We start from the raw sequence: 16718 nt of genomic DNA, 5'->3' as shown, positions 1-16718 counted from the left end.
CCAAGAACTTCCCACCTATGTTCGGGACACCACCCACGCCCTCCATATCCTCCATGATTTTCGCTTCCCTGGCCCCCAACGCCTTATCTTCACCATTGACATCCACTCCCTATACACCTCCATCCCCATCACAGAGGCCTCAAAGCCCTCCGCTTCTTCCTTTCCCGCTGACCCAACCAGTACCCTTCCACTGACACCTCCTTCGACTGACTGAACTGTTCCTCACTCTGAACAACTTCTCTTTCCAATCCTCCCACTTCCTCCAATCCAAAGGAGTAGCTATGGGCAACCGCATGGGCCCCATGCAGGTCCTTGGCCTCCTCCATCACCAGACCATGGCAACATGACGCCTGGAGGAAGAGCACTTCATCTTGCGCCTAGGAACCCTCCAACCACAAGGGATGAATGCAGATTTCTCCAGTTTCCTCATTTCCCCTCCCCCCACCTTATCTCAGTCCCAACCCTCGGACTTAGCACCGCCTTCTTGACCTGCAATCTTCTTCCTGACCTCTCCGCCCCCCACCCCCTCTCCAGCCTATCACCCTCACCTTAACCTCCTTCCACCTATCGCATTCCCAACACCCTTCCCCCAAGTGCCTCCTCCCTACGTTTTATCTTAGCCTGCTTGGCATGCCTTCCTCATTCCTGAGGAAAGGCTTATGTCCGAAACGTTGATTCTCCTGCTCCTTGGATGCTACCTGACCTGCTGCGCTTTTCCAGCAACACATTTTTCAGCTCTGATCTCCAGCATTTGCAGTCTTCACTTCCTCCCTGATGGGCTGAATAGCCTATTTTTGCTCCTATATCTTATCGTCTGATGTGATTACAATCTTCCAGAAGCCATGTCAACAGCAGACCCAGGGTTATAGGTTGGGTAGATTGAGAACTAGTAAAAACCTGCTGCCAATATTTCAGAAAGCAAACTGGGATCAGTCATCACACCGAAGGACAATCAATACGAATTGGTGATTAACCAACACTGTAACAGAATGACTGAGCAACATCAATGTTATTGATGGACAAGAGATTGAGAACTTCTCTAATTCAGAAGTTACAGTCTGAGAATGGCCATAATATAGCGAAATTATGTGAGGAGGAGGAAAGAGACAACCACTCTTGCAACTTCAATAAAAGATACAGAGCTGAAGGGTTATCTGTATAGCTTAGAGAGAGAGTGAGGATAAGAGATCAACTGAGAGAAGGAATGGCCACATGTAAAACACAACAGTAAAGATCATACAGTGTTGGAACAGATTGTGGGGTTTTGAGGAGAAATAATAATGCATTGATATCATTGGACAAGAAACTAATAGAAATATGGAAGCCCTTCTTGGAGCAAGAGGAACAAAAATTTTATTTTTACATTGTAGAGGAACACTCATGTTGAAAGACAATAAGCATAAAGCAGTTTGGATCTAAAAACAAAACCAGAACTAAAGCAGATAAGCAATTGTCACGACAATGGTTCACAATCTTGAATTGCTTACAGAGATGATGAACTTCTGGACCAGACCTGTTTTTTTAATGAAGTCAGCAAACCAAGCCTAGTTGATCAGATAACTTCTAAACATGGAATTCATCAAATTCCAAAAGTTTCCCTTTGTGAACTCCTAGGATACTGCACCTTGCAGGGTGCCAAGGAAATTCAATTTAATTACATCTCCTCAACAGAAAACATCCCCTGTGGTTTATATTCCAGAATGGGGGAATGAATTGAAAGATTTCGCCTTTACAAGTGAATATAAAACAGAGGTGAAAACCAACTCCAAATCTTTAGTTGACTAGTGTGCTGTGAAAATTATAGTTTGAGGACAACCTGTAAACACCCTTGCATTACAGGTGAAATAAAAAAGTGTTCCTTTACCTAAGTGCTACAGGCCAGCCACTACTGAAAGGAAGCAGGATTAAATAATTTTAGCTAAACAGCAAAGTCAAGTATCTCAAAATCATCTATTCACTGACCAATATCTGTACTTTGGGTATCATCCAACATAATGTCCACAACTTCCCAATGTCTTCAGTTCACAGATCCCAGACACTGATCTGTATATTGTTTTTAACTTCTATCGGGTTTTTTTTTGGACGCTCCTTTTATTTCTAATCAGTGTGTTATCATTTCTTCGCACCTTAGCATCTAATGAACTCTTTGCTTGTCTCAAGAAAACCTGGTTATGTTGGCTCTTATTAATACATTCATTCATTTGATCTAAAAGAGAGAGATCCACTAGGAAAGGGATCCTTTTAAAATTAACTCTGTCATGGCCGGTTGAGGGGTTGGTGAATAAATAACGGGAGTGAGCTCTCGCTCCTTATCCAGGTGTTTAGCAATTTGGGGTATCCTACCTTGGGGGAGCCAATGGAATTGTCCTACCTTGGGGGCGCCTTTCCTGGGCCTTGATTGGAACAAAATACACCCCAGAGCCTCATTCCGTCAAAACTGAGATTTTTAGGACAAATGATATATAATATGTAATGGGGAGCAAAACATAGAGGGAAGGTTTAATGTAATGAGATTAATGTTTGAATATGATTAGTAGCCAAATAGACATCTGTTGAATTGGGCAGCAAAAGACCTTCAGATACTTACAAAGATTTTATTGTAAACCTATAGCGTGGTATAAATGTCAGTTTCCACCTTTCCCTCACGGACCCTTTTCTTGTCATGAAGCCAAATTCTTACCAAGAAAAATCTCAGCTCTTTGTTTCATTTTAGAAACTCACCCCAAATTAAACAAAACACCCAACCAACAAATTACTGCAAATACTACCTCCACAATGTTGACCTCCCTCCAAAAGGTTAAGGTAATACTATAAGAAATAGGAGCAGAATTAGGCCATTTGCTCATCAAATCTGATCTGCTATTTAATCCTGGCTGATACGTTTCTCAAACCCCATTCTTCTGCCTTCTCCTCATAATCCTGAACTCCTTAGTAATCAAAAACCTATCCATCTCTGTCTTAAAGACACTTAATGACCTGACCTCTGAACAATAAATTCCACCAATTCACCAGTCCTTGGCTGAAATAAGTCCTCCTCATCTCAGATCTAGCGGGTCATCCCTTCACTCTGAGGCTGTGCCCTCAGGTCCTAGTCTCTCTTACCAGTGGCAACATCTTCTCCATGTCCACTCTATGCAGGACACTCCATTTTCTGAAAGTTTCAATGAGATCGCCCTCATCTTCTAAAGTCCATTGAGTACAGACTCAGAGTCCTCAACTACTCGCAGGTCAAGCTCTTCATTCCAGAGATCAACTTTGTAAACCTCCAGTGGAACCCTTCCAATGCCACCATATCCTTCCTTCGATACAGAGTCCAAACCTGCTCACAATACTGAATGCAGTCTGACCAGAGCATTATACAGCCTCAGCAGTACATCTCTGCTCTTGTATTTTACTGCTCTTGAAATGAATGCAACATTGCATTTGCCTTCCTAAGTGCCAACTGAACCTGCATGTTAATCTTAAGAGAATCCTGAACTAGGACTCCTAAGACTGATGGTGCTTCTGATTTGTGAAGCCTTTCCTGATTTAGAAAATAGTCTATGCCTCTATTCTTCCCACCAAAGTACATAACTCGCACTTTCCCGCATGGTATTACATCGTCTATTTCTTTGCTCACTCTCTAGCCTGCCCAAGTCCTTCTGCAGCCTCCCCACTTCCTCAATACTATCTGTCCCTCCATCCATCTTTGTGTCATCTGCAAACTATGAGGTGGACAGAAACCTGGCTCTGTTTATTTAATTCGATAAATCCCCACAAGATCAATGAGTAGTGTCACGATAACAAAGAAAAATCGAGAAGGTGGGAGAAAACGAGGGATGGGATGAAATCAAAATAGTGTTGGTGGGGAAATAATGCACCCCAGCCACCACCTCCATCTGAAAGCTTCAAGGGGACAGATGGACAGGAACTCAGCTCCTGGTGATTTTCACCAAGCCGTTTACACGTACTGTAACACGCACCCAGGGCAGGTGGGCCTTGAACTCAGATCGTCTTGCCAAAAAGTCAGGACAGTACCATGGTGCCATAAGTCCAGAATAAATGCAACTCTATTGTTTTCCCCCCCTCTCTATATTCCTTTCTTCATTGCCAAATCTACTTCGTCCACAACCTGTTCAGAGATATTATTACACCTCTGGAGCAAGTGAGACTTGAATCTAGACCTCCCAGCCCAGAGGTAGGGATCTATCACTGCACCACAAAAGATTTTAAAAACATTTGAATGGTAGTTGGGGAAGGTGAGGAGATACCAATGGTTCAAGTTTCATTGCATTCACTGATACCAACATAACTGGTCAGAGTCAAAGCCTGGCACTGAAGCCAACAGTACTTTAAGAGGTCACCTTGCACAAACTGGATGGCTTTCTTTCGAACCACCAAATTACCTATGATACACCATAGGAGAAAGTGAGGACTGCAGATGCTGGAGATCAGAGCTGAAAAATGTGTTGCTGGAAAAGCGCAGCAGGTCAGGCAGCATCCAAGGAGCAGGAGAATCGACATTTCGGGCATAAGCCCTTCTTCAGGAATTATGATACACCATATGCAATACCATCATGGGTAAAGGTGAGGGAGGCAGAGAAGAGCAATTGGCTTCACTTGCTCTCAATCACATCTGGAGATGACCTGGTCAAACCTTAACAGAGATCTCCATTTCTCCCTCCGGCACATGATTCAGCAGAATAAACTGTAAAGGAGCAGAAGCTCTAGGTATGGTGACTCACTGGTTAGCACTGCTGCCTCACAGCCTCAGGGACCCAGGTTTGATTCCGGCTTTGGGTGATTGTCTGTGTGGAGTTTCCACGTTCGTCCCGTAGATTTTGTTGGGTGCTCTGGCTTCTTCCTATAGTTCAAAGCTGTGCAGGTGAGGTGGATTGGCCAAGCTAAATTGCCCATAGTGTCCAGGGATGTGCAGGCTAGGTGGGTTAGCCATGGGAAATGGAGGGCTACAGGTCTGGGTGAGTCTGGATGGGATGCTCTTTGGTGGGTTGGTTCAAACTTGATGGGCCAAATAGCCTCTTTCTACACTGTAGGAATTCTATGATTCTACATAGATTAAGCAAATTGTTGCAGCAAGTTCCATAGACTTCAGCAGCATTACTTTGGGAGACTAAATAGAGTTATCTTCTAAACACTTCGAGTGGCACTGAAATTGTGCAGAAAACAGGTTGAATCTCTGAGCATGCAATTGTATAATCACCTTTGTGTTGGCACTAAATGTTATATATAAGATGGAAAGAGTATGAAAGTAGGAACACTAAAAAGTGCTAGAGGCGCTCCCTATTACAATAATGCCATGTGGACATGCGGGTGGAACATATTAGGATCTTGGGTACTGCAAAGACTATAGACCTGACAACACCATAACAATAGTATTGAAGACTTATGCTCCTGAACTGGTAGACCCCCCCTACCCAGGCTGTTCCAGTACAATTCCAACACTGATGTCTCATTGAGATTTAAGAAAATTGCCCAGGTATGTCCACAAAAAGAAAGACAAATCCAATGTAACCAATCCCTGCCTCAGCAAAATAAAACAAGGGTGTGGAATGCCCTGCTTGTCAATATAATTAATTCAGCCACATTAGGGAGATTTAAACAATCCTTGGCTAAGCATATGGATGATGATGGGATAGTGTAGGAAGATGGGCTTAGTTTAGTTCACAGCTCGGCGCAACATTGAGGGCCAAAGGGCCTGTTCTGCGCTGTATTGTTCTATGCTCTATGTTCTGAAACAAATAACTGTGGTGCTGGAAATCAGAAACAAAAAATAGAAAATGCTGGAGAAACTCAGCAGGTCTGGCAGCATTTGTGGAGAGAAAGAAACTAGTTCTGAAGAAGGGACAATGGACTTGAAATGTTAACTCTGCTTTCTCTCCACTGTTGCTGCCAGAGCTGTTGAATTTCTCCAACAATTTCTGTTTTGGTCCCTGTTGCATCAATCCACTCTTAATCATCAAGGAAAGTGATGCATGGACTCATCAATAGTCCACTAATAATCTGCTCACTAATGCTCAGGTCATTCAGCTCCTGACCTTTTTACAGGCTTGGTTGAAACATGAACAAAAGAACTGAAGTTCAGAGATTAGGACTTTGATCAGTGACTGCCTTTGACCTTAAAACAGCATTTGACCAATATGGCATGAAGGAGCCTGAGCAAAATTCGACTCATTGAGAATCAGGGCAAAGCTCTTTGTTAGTTGGAGTGAAACCTAATGTGGCTATGGTTGTTGAAGGTCAAATCATCTCAGCCAAATGATATCGCTGCATGTGTTCTCAGTATTCTATGCCCAGCCATCTTCAGCTGCTTTATTGATGATCTTTCTTCATCACAAGATCAGAAGTGTGATATTCACTGTTCATTGCACAATGTTCAGCCATTCTGGACTTCACCAATACTATGGTTTAGATCAGAGTGGTGCTGGAAAAGCACAGCAGGTCAGGCAGCATCCGAGAAGCAGGAAAATCGATGCTTCGGGCAAAAGCCCTTCATCAGGAATAGAGGCAGGAAGCCTCCAGGGTAGAGAGATAAATGGGGTGGGGTGGGGCTGGGGAGAAGGTAGAAAAGAGTATAATGGGTGAATGGGGGTGGGGCTGGAGGTGATAGGTCAGAGGGGAGGATGGAGCAGATAGATGGGAAGGGAGATTGGCAGGTGGGACAGGTCATGAGGATGGTGCTGAGCTGGAAGGTTGGAACTGGGGTAAGGTGGGGGGAGGGGAAATGAGGAAACTGGTGAGGTCCACATTGATGCCCTGGGGTTGAAGTGTTCCGAGGCAGAAGATGAGCCGTTCTTCCTCCAGGCGTCTGGTGGTGAGGGAGCAGCGGTGGAGGACGCCCAGGACCTGCATGTCCTTGGCAGAGTGGGAAGGGGAGTTGAAATGTTGGGCCACGGGGTGGTGGGGTTGATTGGTGTGGGTGTCCCGGAGATGTTCCCTAAAGCGCTCTGCTAGGAGGCGTACAGTGTCTCCAATGTAGAGGAGACCGCATCGGGAGCAATGGATACAATAAATGACATTGGTGCAGGTGAAACTTTGATGGATGTGGAAGTCTCCTTTAGGGCATTGGATGGAAGTGAGGGAGGAGGTGGGGGCGCAGGTTTTGCAATTCCTGCAGTAGCAGGGGAGAGTGCCAGGATGGGAGGGTGGGTTGTTGGGGAACGTGGACCTGACCAGGTAGTCGCATAGGGAATAGTCTTTGTGGAAAGCGGAAAGGGGTTGGGAGGGAAATATATCTCTGGTGGTGGGGTCCGTTTGGAGGTGGCGGATGGTATGGTTAATGCGAAGGTTGGTAGAGTGGAAAGTGAGGACCAGGGGGGTTCTGTCCTTGTTACAGTTGGAGGGGTGGGGTTTGAGGGCGGAGGTGCGGGATGTGGATGAGATGCATTGGAGGGCATCTTCAACCACGTGGGAAGGGAAATTGCGATCTCTAAAGAAGGAGGCTATTTGGTGTGTTCTGTAGTGCCACACCAATACTGTGGCAGTCCATGTCCAAATGCAACAAGACCTGGATAGCATCCAGGCTTGGGCTGGTAACTGGCAAGTAACATTAACCCCTCGTATGTGACAGGCAATGTCTGTCGCAAACAAGCAAGTCTAACTACTTCCCCTTGAAATTTAGTCATATTACTATCACTGAACTCCCCATCATCAATATCCTGAGAGTGAACAGTGATCAGATGCTGAACTGGACAAATTATATAACCACCATAGCTAAAGAGCAGATCAAAGGCTCGTGTTTCTGCAACTCACGTCACTCACTGCCAAACCTTTCCACCATCTTACAAGGCACATGTCAGGGGTGTGATGAAATACTCCCTGCTTATTTGGATGGGTACAGCTTCAACAGTACCCAACAGCTGCTTGACACCATCCAAGACAAAGCAGCCTGCTTGATTGGTAGCATGTCTACAAACATTCACTCTTTCCCCAACTAATATGCAAGAGCAATGGTTTGTACCATTTTCAGGATGCACTCCAATAACTCACTTTGAAGGCATTTTTAAACCCATAACCTCCACCAGCTAAAAGGTCAAGGGCTAAAGATTCTACTGAACACTATTACCTGGAGGCCCTTATTCTGACTTGGAACTATATTGCTGCTTCTTCAACATCACTGGGTCAATCCTGGAACTCTTTTCCCTACCAACATTGTGGGTGTACATAAGTAACTAACTAATCTAATTAATGTCTTGTTTCTGTAACCTCTCCAGACCCACTCTGAGATAACTGCTTTTCTCCATCACTGACTTTGGATACATCTGTTGTTATAATTGTATAAATGGTAGGAGTAACAAGAAGATGGATTACTGGGCTAATGGTAGACTACTTGGTAGTGTGGATGAGCAGAGGGATCTTGGTGTCCATGTCCACAGATCTCTGAAAGTTACCACCCAGGTAAATAGTGCTGTGAAGAAGGCATATGGTTTACTGGGCTTTATTGGTAGAGGAATTGAGTTCCGGAGTCCTGAGGTCATGTTGCAGTTGTATAAGACTCTGGTGCGGCCTCATCTGGAGTATTGTGTGCAGTTTTGGTCGCCATACTACAAGAAGGATGTGGAGGTATTGGAACGAGTGCAGAGGAGGTTTACCAGGATGTTGCCTGGCATGGTAGGAAGATCATATGAGGAAAGGCTGAGGCACTTGGGGCTGTTCTCATTGGAGAAAAGAAGGTTTAGGGGAGATTTGATAGAGGTGTACAAGATGATTAGGGGTTTAGATAGGGTTGACAGTGAGAACCTTTTTCCGCGTATGGAGTCAGCTGTTACTAGGGGACACAGCTTTAAATTAAGGGGTGGTAGGTATAGGACAGATGTTAGGGGTAGACCTTTTACTCAGCGAGTCGTGAGTTCATGGAATGCCCTGCCAGTAGCAGTGGTGGACTCTCCCTCTTTATGGTCATTTAAGCGGGCATTGGACAAGCATATGGAGGTTATTGGGCTAGTGTAGGTTAGGTAAGCTTCGGTCGGCGCAACATCGAGGGCCGAAGGGCCTGTACTGCGCTGTATTTTTCTATGTTCTATGTTCTATGTTCTATAATTGCACCGTTTGTTTGGGCTCAAACATCTGGAATTTCCTCCCTACACCCTCCCCCTCTCTACACCTCTATCCTTTTCAAAGATATCTCTTTAATATTATCACTTTCCACGTACTCAAATACCCCTTTGTGTACTTAGGCATAAATTTAGTTTGTTAATAGCCCTATGAAGTGTCTGAATGTAATGGCTCTGATCTTACTAGGATTTGTTCTTCCTTCTTTGTAAACTATTATTGCAATGTGTTTTGAATGCATTTTTGAAAGCTACCCACTTACTCAAAATGCAGACTTCTGCTTTCATTTCTGCTAAAATGTCATGATTCATAACTTATACCAAGCACTTCTTGTTTCCTACAATTAGTTGCACTGGTGAGACAGAAGGTAGGATAAAATTCAGCTTAGGCTCTTGTACCAAATTGCCGATTGTTTATGATAACCGTGATTATTTGTTAATTATTAAAATTAATGTCATGTGATTCATAAAGTACTTCAATGTACTGGCCACTCTATTGAATATAAAAAGGTGTATACATTTTGAAGACATTTTTCTGATTTCTTCATGTGAACTGCATGTCACTAGTAAAACCAATATTTGTTGGCCCTATTTTCCCTTAAACAGATAATGGTAGGATGTCTTCTTGAACTGCTCTAGTCGAGGCACACACACAAAACTGTTAAAGCAGAAATTCCAAGATTTCGACTCAGTAATTGTGAAAGAATGACAATATATTTCCAGGCAAGGATGATTTCGGAAAACTTGCACCTGATGTCTGATGCATCAAAAACCCTTGTTTTTCTTGTTGACAGAGGTCCTGGGTTTTAAAGGTTTTGTTAAAGAGGACTCTTAATACAGTGCACCTTGTGAATGGTACACACTGCTATCACTAGACACTGCTGATGGAGAGGATATGGTAAATGTTTAAGCTGGTGCGTGGTGATCCAGTCAAGAAACGTGCTTTGTCCAAGCTGATAGCAAGCTTCCTAAATGTTGCTTGAACCAAACTATTCCAGGCATGTGGGGAGTATTACATCATACTCCTGACTATTTCTCCCTTTAAAGTTTAGTTGCTATACACAACCAGATTTTTCAGTGTGTACTCCCCTTAATTTATTTTTTACACAGTGTCATGTAACATAGAACAAGAACGTTTCAGCTGCTGTGCAATGATGCATCAGCATAGCATAGCACGAATATTGCCCCTGACTGTCTTGTACATGACGAACAGGATTTACAGAATCACAAGATGAGTTACTCATCCTAGAATTCCCAGTCTCTGACCTCTGCTTGTAACCGCATAATTTATTTCTGCTCAGTGGTAACCTTCAGGACGTTGATGGTGAGGAATTTAGCAACGTCAAGGTGAAATACTAACATTCCTTTGTACATTCCCATTCCCTTGCCACTTATCACGTCAACTTTTATCAAAGTTTTACTTTGTGTGGGCATGGACTGCTTTGCTATTACGACAAGTGGTATCAAATACTGTGCAATCATCAGCAAACACCCAGGGTCAGTCAGTGATGAAGAAGTTAAAGATGGTTGGATCTGGGTATAGTAAACTATTCATGTTGAGAAAATTGAACTTCACAGCTAGAACAACTTCCTTGTTTCTGCTCGCCTTTGATCTACTTTTCCCCACCTCCCATTGACTTCAGCTTCATTGGGCTTCTTGCTGACATATTCAGTAAACACTGCAATGATATCAATGTCAGCCATTAGAACTAATTTGTCTGTGGTTTGAGCAAGGCTTCAATGAAGTCAATACACAAATAGTCCTAGTAAAATCCAAAATAAGCATCAGTGAGTGGGTTATTTCTGTATAAGTGCTGCCTGATCGCACCATTGATGACACTTTCTACCATTTTATTGATGATAAAAAGTAAAATGATGGGGTACAATCACAGAATCCCAACAATGTGGAAACAGGCCACTTGGCCCAGCAAGTCCAAACTGACCCTCTGAAGAGTAACCCACCCGTAACCCATTCCCCTATCCTATCACTGTACATTTCCCCTGACTAACACACGTAATCTACATGTCCCTGAACACTACGGGCAATTTAGCATGGGTCAACTCACCTCACCTGCACATCTTTGGACTGTGGGAGGAAACTGGAGCACCCGGTGCAAACCCATGCAGACACGGGGAGAATGTGCAAACTCCACACACTCCTGAGGCTGGAATCGAACTTTGGTCCCTGGCACTGTGAGGCAACAGTGTGAACCACTGAGCTACCATGCTGCCCAAATTGATGATAATTGATTAGATTGGAATTATTCTTCCTTATTTTATGGCAGGAAATATCTAGAGAACTTTTCAGCTTCTTCAGGTAAATTCTGGTGTGGCAGATAGACTGGGGCAGCATGGCTGGGGAGGCAGCTAGTTCTGGTTCCAAATTCTTCAACATTACTGTCTGTAGCCTTTGCAGTATCTAGTGTACTCAGTTGTTTATTGATACTGTGTGGACTGAATTAATGGGCTGAAAACTAGCTTCTGTGATGTTGGAGGTCACTAGAGGAAGAAGCTGTGATGGATCTGGTTGAAGATGGTTAGTTCATACTTTGAAAGAGAATAAATAACCCTAGTGGCAAATGTTTCACCTGGAAAAAACAGCTGCACAGGGAAAGCATATACAAAAAGCAAGAAAAGGAGCATTGTGTTGAAGAAGACAATCTAAAAAGTTTTATTCACATAAATTAGTTATGCTTTATGTACTGCATTTTTAGTGACTTCACTGTGAGTTTTGATGAACTTTTGGAATGGTTTATTGTCAACAAAAACTTTACAATGTTGATGAAAACCTGGAACCAGTTAAACACATAAATCTGGAAATAAGGTTTAAAATCTCTTAATGGTCCAGGAAGGTTGTGTGTGGAACTGGGGTCTAAGGTTCGAATTCCAACCTCTGGCAAATTATTAAATTTAGCATCATATGACAGAGCAACAATTACCCTGAATCTCTCTATGCCTGGAACACAAAATGAAATAATTGTTCATCAAAATGTTGAAATCTGCATCCCGTGGACCCAAGGAAGTGAGGATGAGAGCTAGATCAGAGTGTTGACTGGAATGGGAGAGATTGCTAATAGCAGAATCATGGTGAAATGGAGACTTAAAGACCAGAAAGTAGTGAGATTGAAAAAGCTCTTACAATTAACAACATTTTAGGTAGATCTTTAGTGTGTTCAAAGTCTACTTATGTAATAAGTACTTAAAAGAGGATGAAGGTAAAATGATCCTGTAAATATGCATAATAACCAGCTTAGGTGTAACTGAAGAAACTGTGCTTAGCACATATTATGATCATTTTAATGTTGCTCCAAGGACAATGTAGATGTTACCAATAGCAACACCATTGGTACATCTGTTGCTGACTACTTATAAGGTGGAAGGAGAATGGTGACCAATTATTGCTTGAGAACCTTTTTAGTCAGAAAATAATCATGACATTTTGTTCTATCTCCAGACATTGTAATAGTGTTTTCAATGGTTCATTTTTGGCTGTTTCACGGCACATCAACAAATTTTGCCTGGTGCAGCTTCTATAATGTTCTGGGTAAATGCAGTTTGACGTATAAACCAGGAAGGTCAGGATCAATCCTCTGCTTTGTTAATCTCACTCATATCAGCCAGGACAACCTCTGTTACCAATCATTTAAGATTATTCTTAGAATCCAAATATACCTCACCCCCTCTAGGTGAGAACAGGAAAAATATAATCTGTTACATCTTTGTTAGTTCTAAGTGTGACTCTTGCTGTGCTAAAACAATTTCAGTATGTACTAAATGAACTTTAGTTCCATAGCCTTGGCAGAAATGATCAGTAAAGCAGCCCTTTCAAAGTGAAATTCTCAGTAGTAACATGACCCAATGTGACATTTAAATGTTGTTATGATTGTCCATAGAACCCTGATTGGAGACCACTCCCTCAGTAAGTTTAGAGTTTTATATATTTGTCCATTTGACTATTTAGGTGACATTTATATACCATCAGGATATTCAGTCACACTGATCAGAGAGCTGATTTCCACGGACAGGTTCAATATTCTGCAAGTCAACCATTTGAAATTCTAGTGAACTCTCATCTGTATGAGTTTAGAAGCACATGAAGGTGTTGCATTAGGCACCAGATCAATGGAGAGAAAAGGTTCAAAAGCAACTTGATCTTTGATGGCAACAGCATTAGAGAAACTGCCATCTTAAATAAACCCCAGAGTTTCAATGATAAATCCCTTTTATTGAAACTTGATTCCCAAGTGGTATGTTTTCTCATGCAATTCTGGTTTTACAAGATAGTGTGATTTAATAACCTAGGCGTGGCAAATATTATTACGTACTTGTGAATATTTGATCCATCGTATGAAAGTTAAGGAACATTCAAGTGTAAATTTGCTAAGTATGTCATGTGCCCTTGTTAAGAAAGGAGAACTTTCTTGCCTTAATTTGGACATTGTTTTCATGTTGAGTAACTTCTTTCCATCTTCTGCAATGGTATAGGGTCAACTAAGAGTTTACTGTCAAATGCATTAGTACCTCATAGGAAGTTCCCATATCAGGAAATATCATAGAGTCGTAGAGTCATTCCACACGGAAACAGGCCCAACTTGCCCATGCAATCAGCTTTCCTAAACTGAAATAGTCAACTTGCCTGTGTTTGGCCCATATCCCTCTAAACCTTTCCAGTCCAAGTACTTGTCCAAATGTCTTTGAAATGTTGTAATTGCACCTTCTTCCACTTCCTCTGGCAGCTCATTCCATACAAACACCACTCTTTGTATGAAAAAGTTGCCCCTCAGATCCCTTTTAAATCTTTCTCCACTCACCTTAAAACCTATGCCCTCTAGTTTTGACCTCCCCTATCCTAAGGAAAAAACCTTGGCAATTCATTTTATCTATTCCCATCATGATTTTATAAATCTCTAAAAGGTAACCCCCCAGTTTCCTATGCTTCAGGCAAAAGTCTCTGTCCAGCCTTTCTTTATAACTCAAACCTTCCAATCTCAATAATGTCCTTGTAAATCTTTTTTGCACCCATTCTAGTTTAATGACTTAACAGCTGTGGAGAAAGAAAACAGAGTTTACATTTGGGGCCTTCTTATTGTGGTAAAGGGTTGTTTCTTGGACAGGAGTGTTGTCCTGTCAGATTGGACCGTTTGTTTCTGAAATCAGCAATGTTCTGCAGGGATTGGTGCTGGATCCACTGTTACTCATCATTTATATAAATGATTTGGATGAGAATATAGGAGGCATGGTTCGTAAGTGTGCAGATGACACTAAAATTGTTGGTATGGTGGATAATGAAGAAAGCTATCGAAGAGTGCGAACGGATCTAGATTAATGGGCCAATGGGCTGAAGAGTGGCAGTGGCAGATTAATTTGATAAATGCGAGGAGTTGTATTTTGGTAAGATGAACAAGAGCAAGACTTATACATTCAATGGGAGGTCCTTGGGTAGTGTTGTAGAACAGACAGACGTAGGGATGCAAGTACATACTTCATTGAAAGTTGCATCACAGATAGGCAGAGTCATTAAGAAGGTGTTTAGCACACTTGCCTTCATTGCTCAGACCATTGAGTACAGGAGTTGGGGCATCATGTTGTGGTTGTACAGGACATCGTGTTGGCACTTTTGGAGTATTTTGTACAGTTCTGGCCATCCTGTTAAAGGAAGGTATGATTAAATTAGAAAGGAAGCAGAAAAAAATTCATGAGGATGTTACTGGAAATGGAAGATTTGAGTTATAATCAGAGGCTGGATAAGCTGGGACCTTTTTCACTGGAGTGAAGGAGATTGAGGGGTGACCTTGTAGAGATTTATAAAATTATGAGGGGTATAGATAAGGTGAATAGCAAAAGGTCTTTTCCCTGCGGTTGGGGAATTCATAACTAGAGGGCATAATGTTAAGGCGAGAGGGAAAACGGAACTCAGGGGCAACTTTTCACACAAAGAGTGGTTTGTATGTGGAATGAATTGCCACAGGAAGTGATTAGGTGCAAGTACAGTTACAACATTTAAAAGACATTTGAAGAGGTGCATGAGTAGGAAAGATTTAGATGGATATGGACCAAATGCAGGCAAATGGGACAAGTTTCATTTGGGAAACTTGGTCAGCATGGACAAATTGGACTGAAGGGTCTGTTTCTGTTATGACTTTATGACTCTATAATTCAAATGCCTCCAGCATTTTCAGTTGGTGTTTGAGATTTGCAGCCTATGTAGTATTTTGGTTTTATTTATCACCAGTGAATTCTTGATTGCCTCTTCTCTTTTTGCACATTCACAAATCAGAGTACAACTTGGCAACATGACACACAGCCACAGACGCTGCATATTTTCTAACAGGGAGCACCATGCACGTTAATGAATGCCATTTTTAATGAAGACAACATCTCAATTTTCTCCAGACTCAGGTGCTCAAGATGGATAATACGACCTTCGCTGCTGCCCACTGGGAAGGGGGATCCAATAACACGACGACGAGTATTCCCTGTAAACCTGAGGAACTTGGCACATCCATTCCAATTTTTCTGAGTCTGGTCTTTTCAGTGGGTTTCATTCTGAATAGCATCAGCCTATGGATCTTTTGGTTTGGAATCAAGAGATGGAGTGGTGGAATGATCCTGCAGTTCAACCTGGCTTTAGCAGATGGCATTATAACGCCTGCAGCACCATTCATGATTGTCTACTTCTCACTTTCGCACTGGCCCTTTGGACAATTTCTCTGTCAACTGAAGGTCTTCTTATTGAGCACCAACATGTACGGCAGTATCTACTTTCTCACCCTGATTAGCATCCACCGGTACATTTCTGTTGTGCACTGTACAAAGAAAACGATCCTGAAGGAAGAGAAGTTTATAAAGATTGTTTGTACAGGAGTCTGGGTCCTTCTGTTTGCTCAAGGGTTTCCATTCTTTTTTGTCCTTAAAACCACTGAAATGTACAATGCCACTCAGTGTTTGAACATGCATCAGGACGACCTGATAGTTTTGTACTTTGTGTGGAACACAGTTATTTTATGCACTGGGTACATCATTCCATTTTTTGTCTCCATCAGTTGCTATGGTTTACTTGCCAGCTTCATTGTAAAATTGAACCCCAATCAACTTAAGAGCAAACATATGAAGGTGAAATCCATGCAAATGATTTTAGTGTCCCTAACAATTTTTATAATCTGCTTTCTGCCTGTACATGTATCCCGAACATTTGGAATTTCACTAAAGTTCTTATATCCTGATCAGTGTCAAACACTGGGCATTATTGAGCTTATTTATTACAAATGTTTAGCACTGTCAAACTTAAATTGTTGCCTGGATCCTTTGCTGTACTTTTTTTCTTCAAAGAAATTCAAGGAATCATTAAGAAATGTTGTAAGTTCTATAAAATGTTGGAATAAGAAACAGAACTGAGAAATAAAAGCAAAAACTGTTAGATATACCCAACTGGCAGGTAGTGCCTGTGGAGTGAAACAGAGTTAACATTTCAGGTTCATGACGTTTCATCAGAACAGTGGGGATAATGGGAAAAAGGTTGTAATTCCTTAACCTTAACCCGACATAGCTCTTATCCAGCAATCTTATGGCATTTTACTGTGTGGAAGGGAGATTTCTAGATATTTAAATGTTGTAAAGTCAGTCTAACCTGGAGGTTGTAAAGTGCCTAGTCTGAAGGTGAGATGTCGCTCC

At 42.1% G+C, this 16718-nt stretch overlaps 1 protein-coding gene across 1 annotated transcript; it reads left to right on the top strand.

The window, feature by feature from the left end:
* The first annotated feature begins 15447 nt into the window (after nucleotides 1–15447).
* Nucleotides 15448–16446, top strand: LOC140469502 (P2Y purinoceptor 1-like). Its single transcript, XM_072566072.1, has one exon. It carries the CDS (start codon nucleotides 15456–15458, stop codon nucleotides 16440–16442), a length of 987 nt encoding a protein of 328 aa, XP_072422173.1. The 5' UTR covers nucleotides 15448–15455; the 3' UTR covers nucleotides 16443–16446.
* The last annotated feature ends 272 nt before the right edge of the window (nucleotides 16447–16718 follow it).

The sequence above is a fragment of the Chiloscyllium punctatum genome, chromosome 49 (genome assembly GCF_047496795.1).
Source record: "Chiloscyllium punctatum isolate Juve2018m chromosome 49, sChiPun1.3, whole genome shotgun sequence".
Taxonomy (NCBI): Eukaryota; Metazoa; Chordata; class Chondrichthyes; order Orectolobiformes; family Hemiscylliidae; genus Chiloscyllium; species Chiloscyllium punctatum.
This window is presented reverse-complemented; position numbering and strand designations above follow the sequence as displayed.

Excerpts from the sequence above, each read along its gene's own strand:
- LOC140469502 (XM_072566072.1), top strand. The coding sequence starts at position 15,456 with ATGGATAATACGACCTTCGCTGCTGCCCACTGGGAAGGGGGATCCAAT.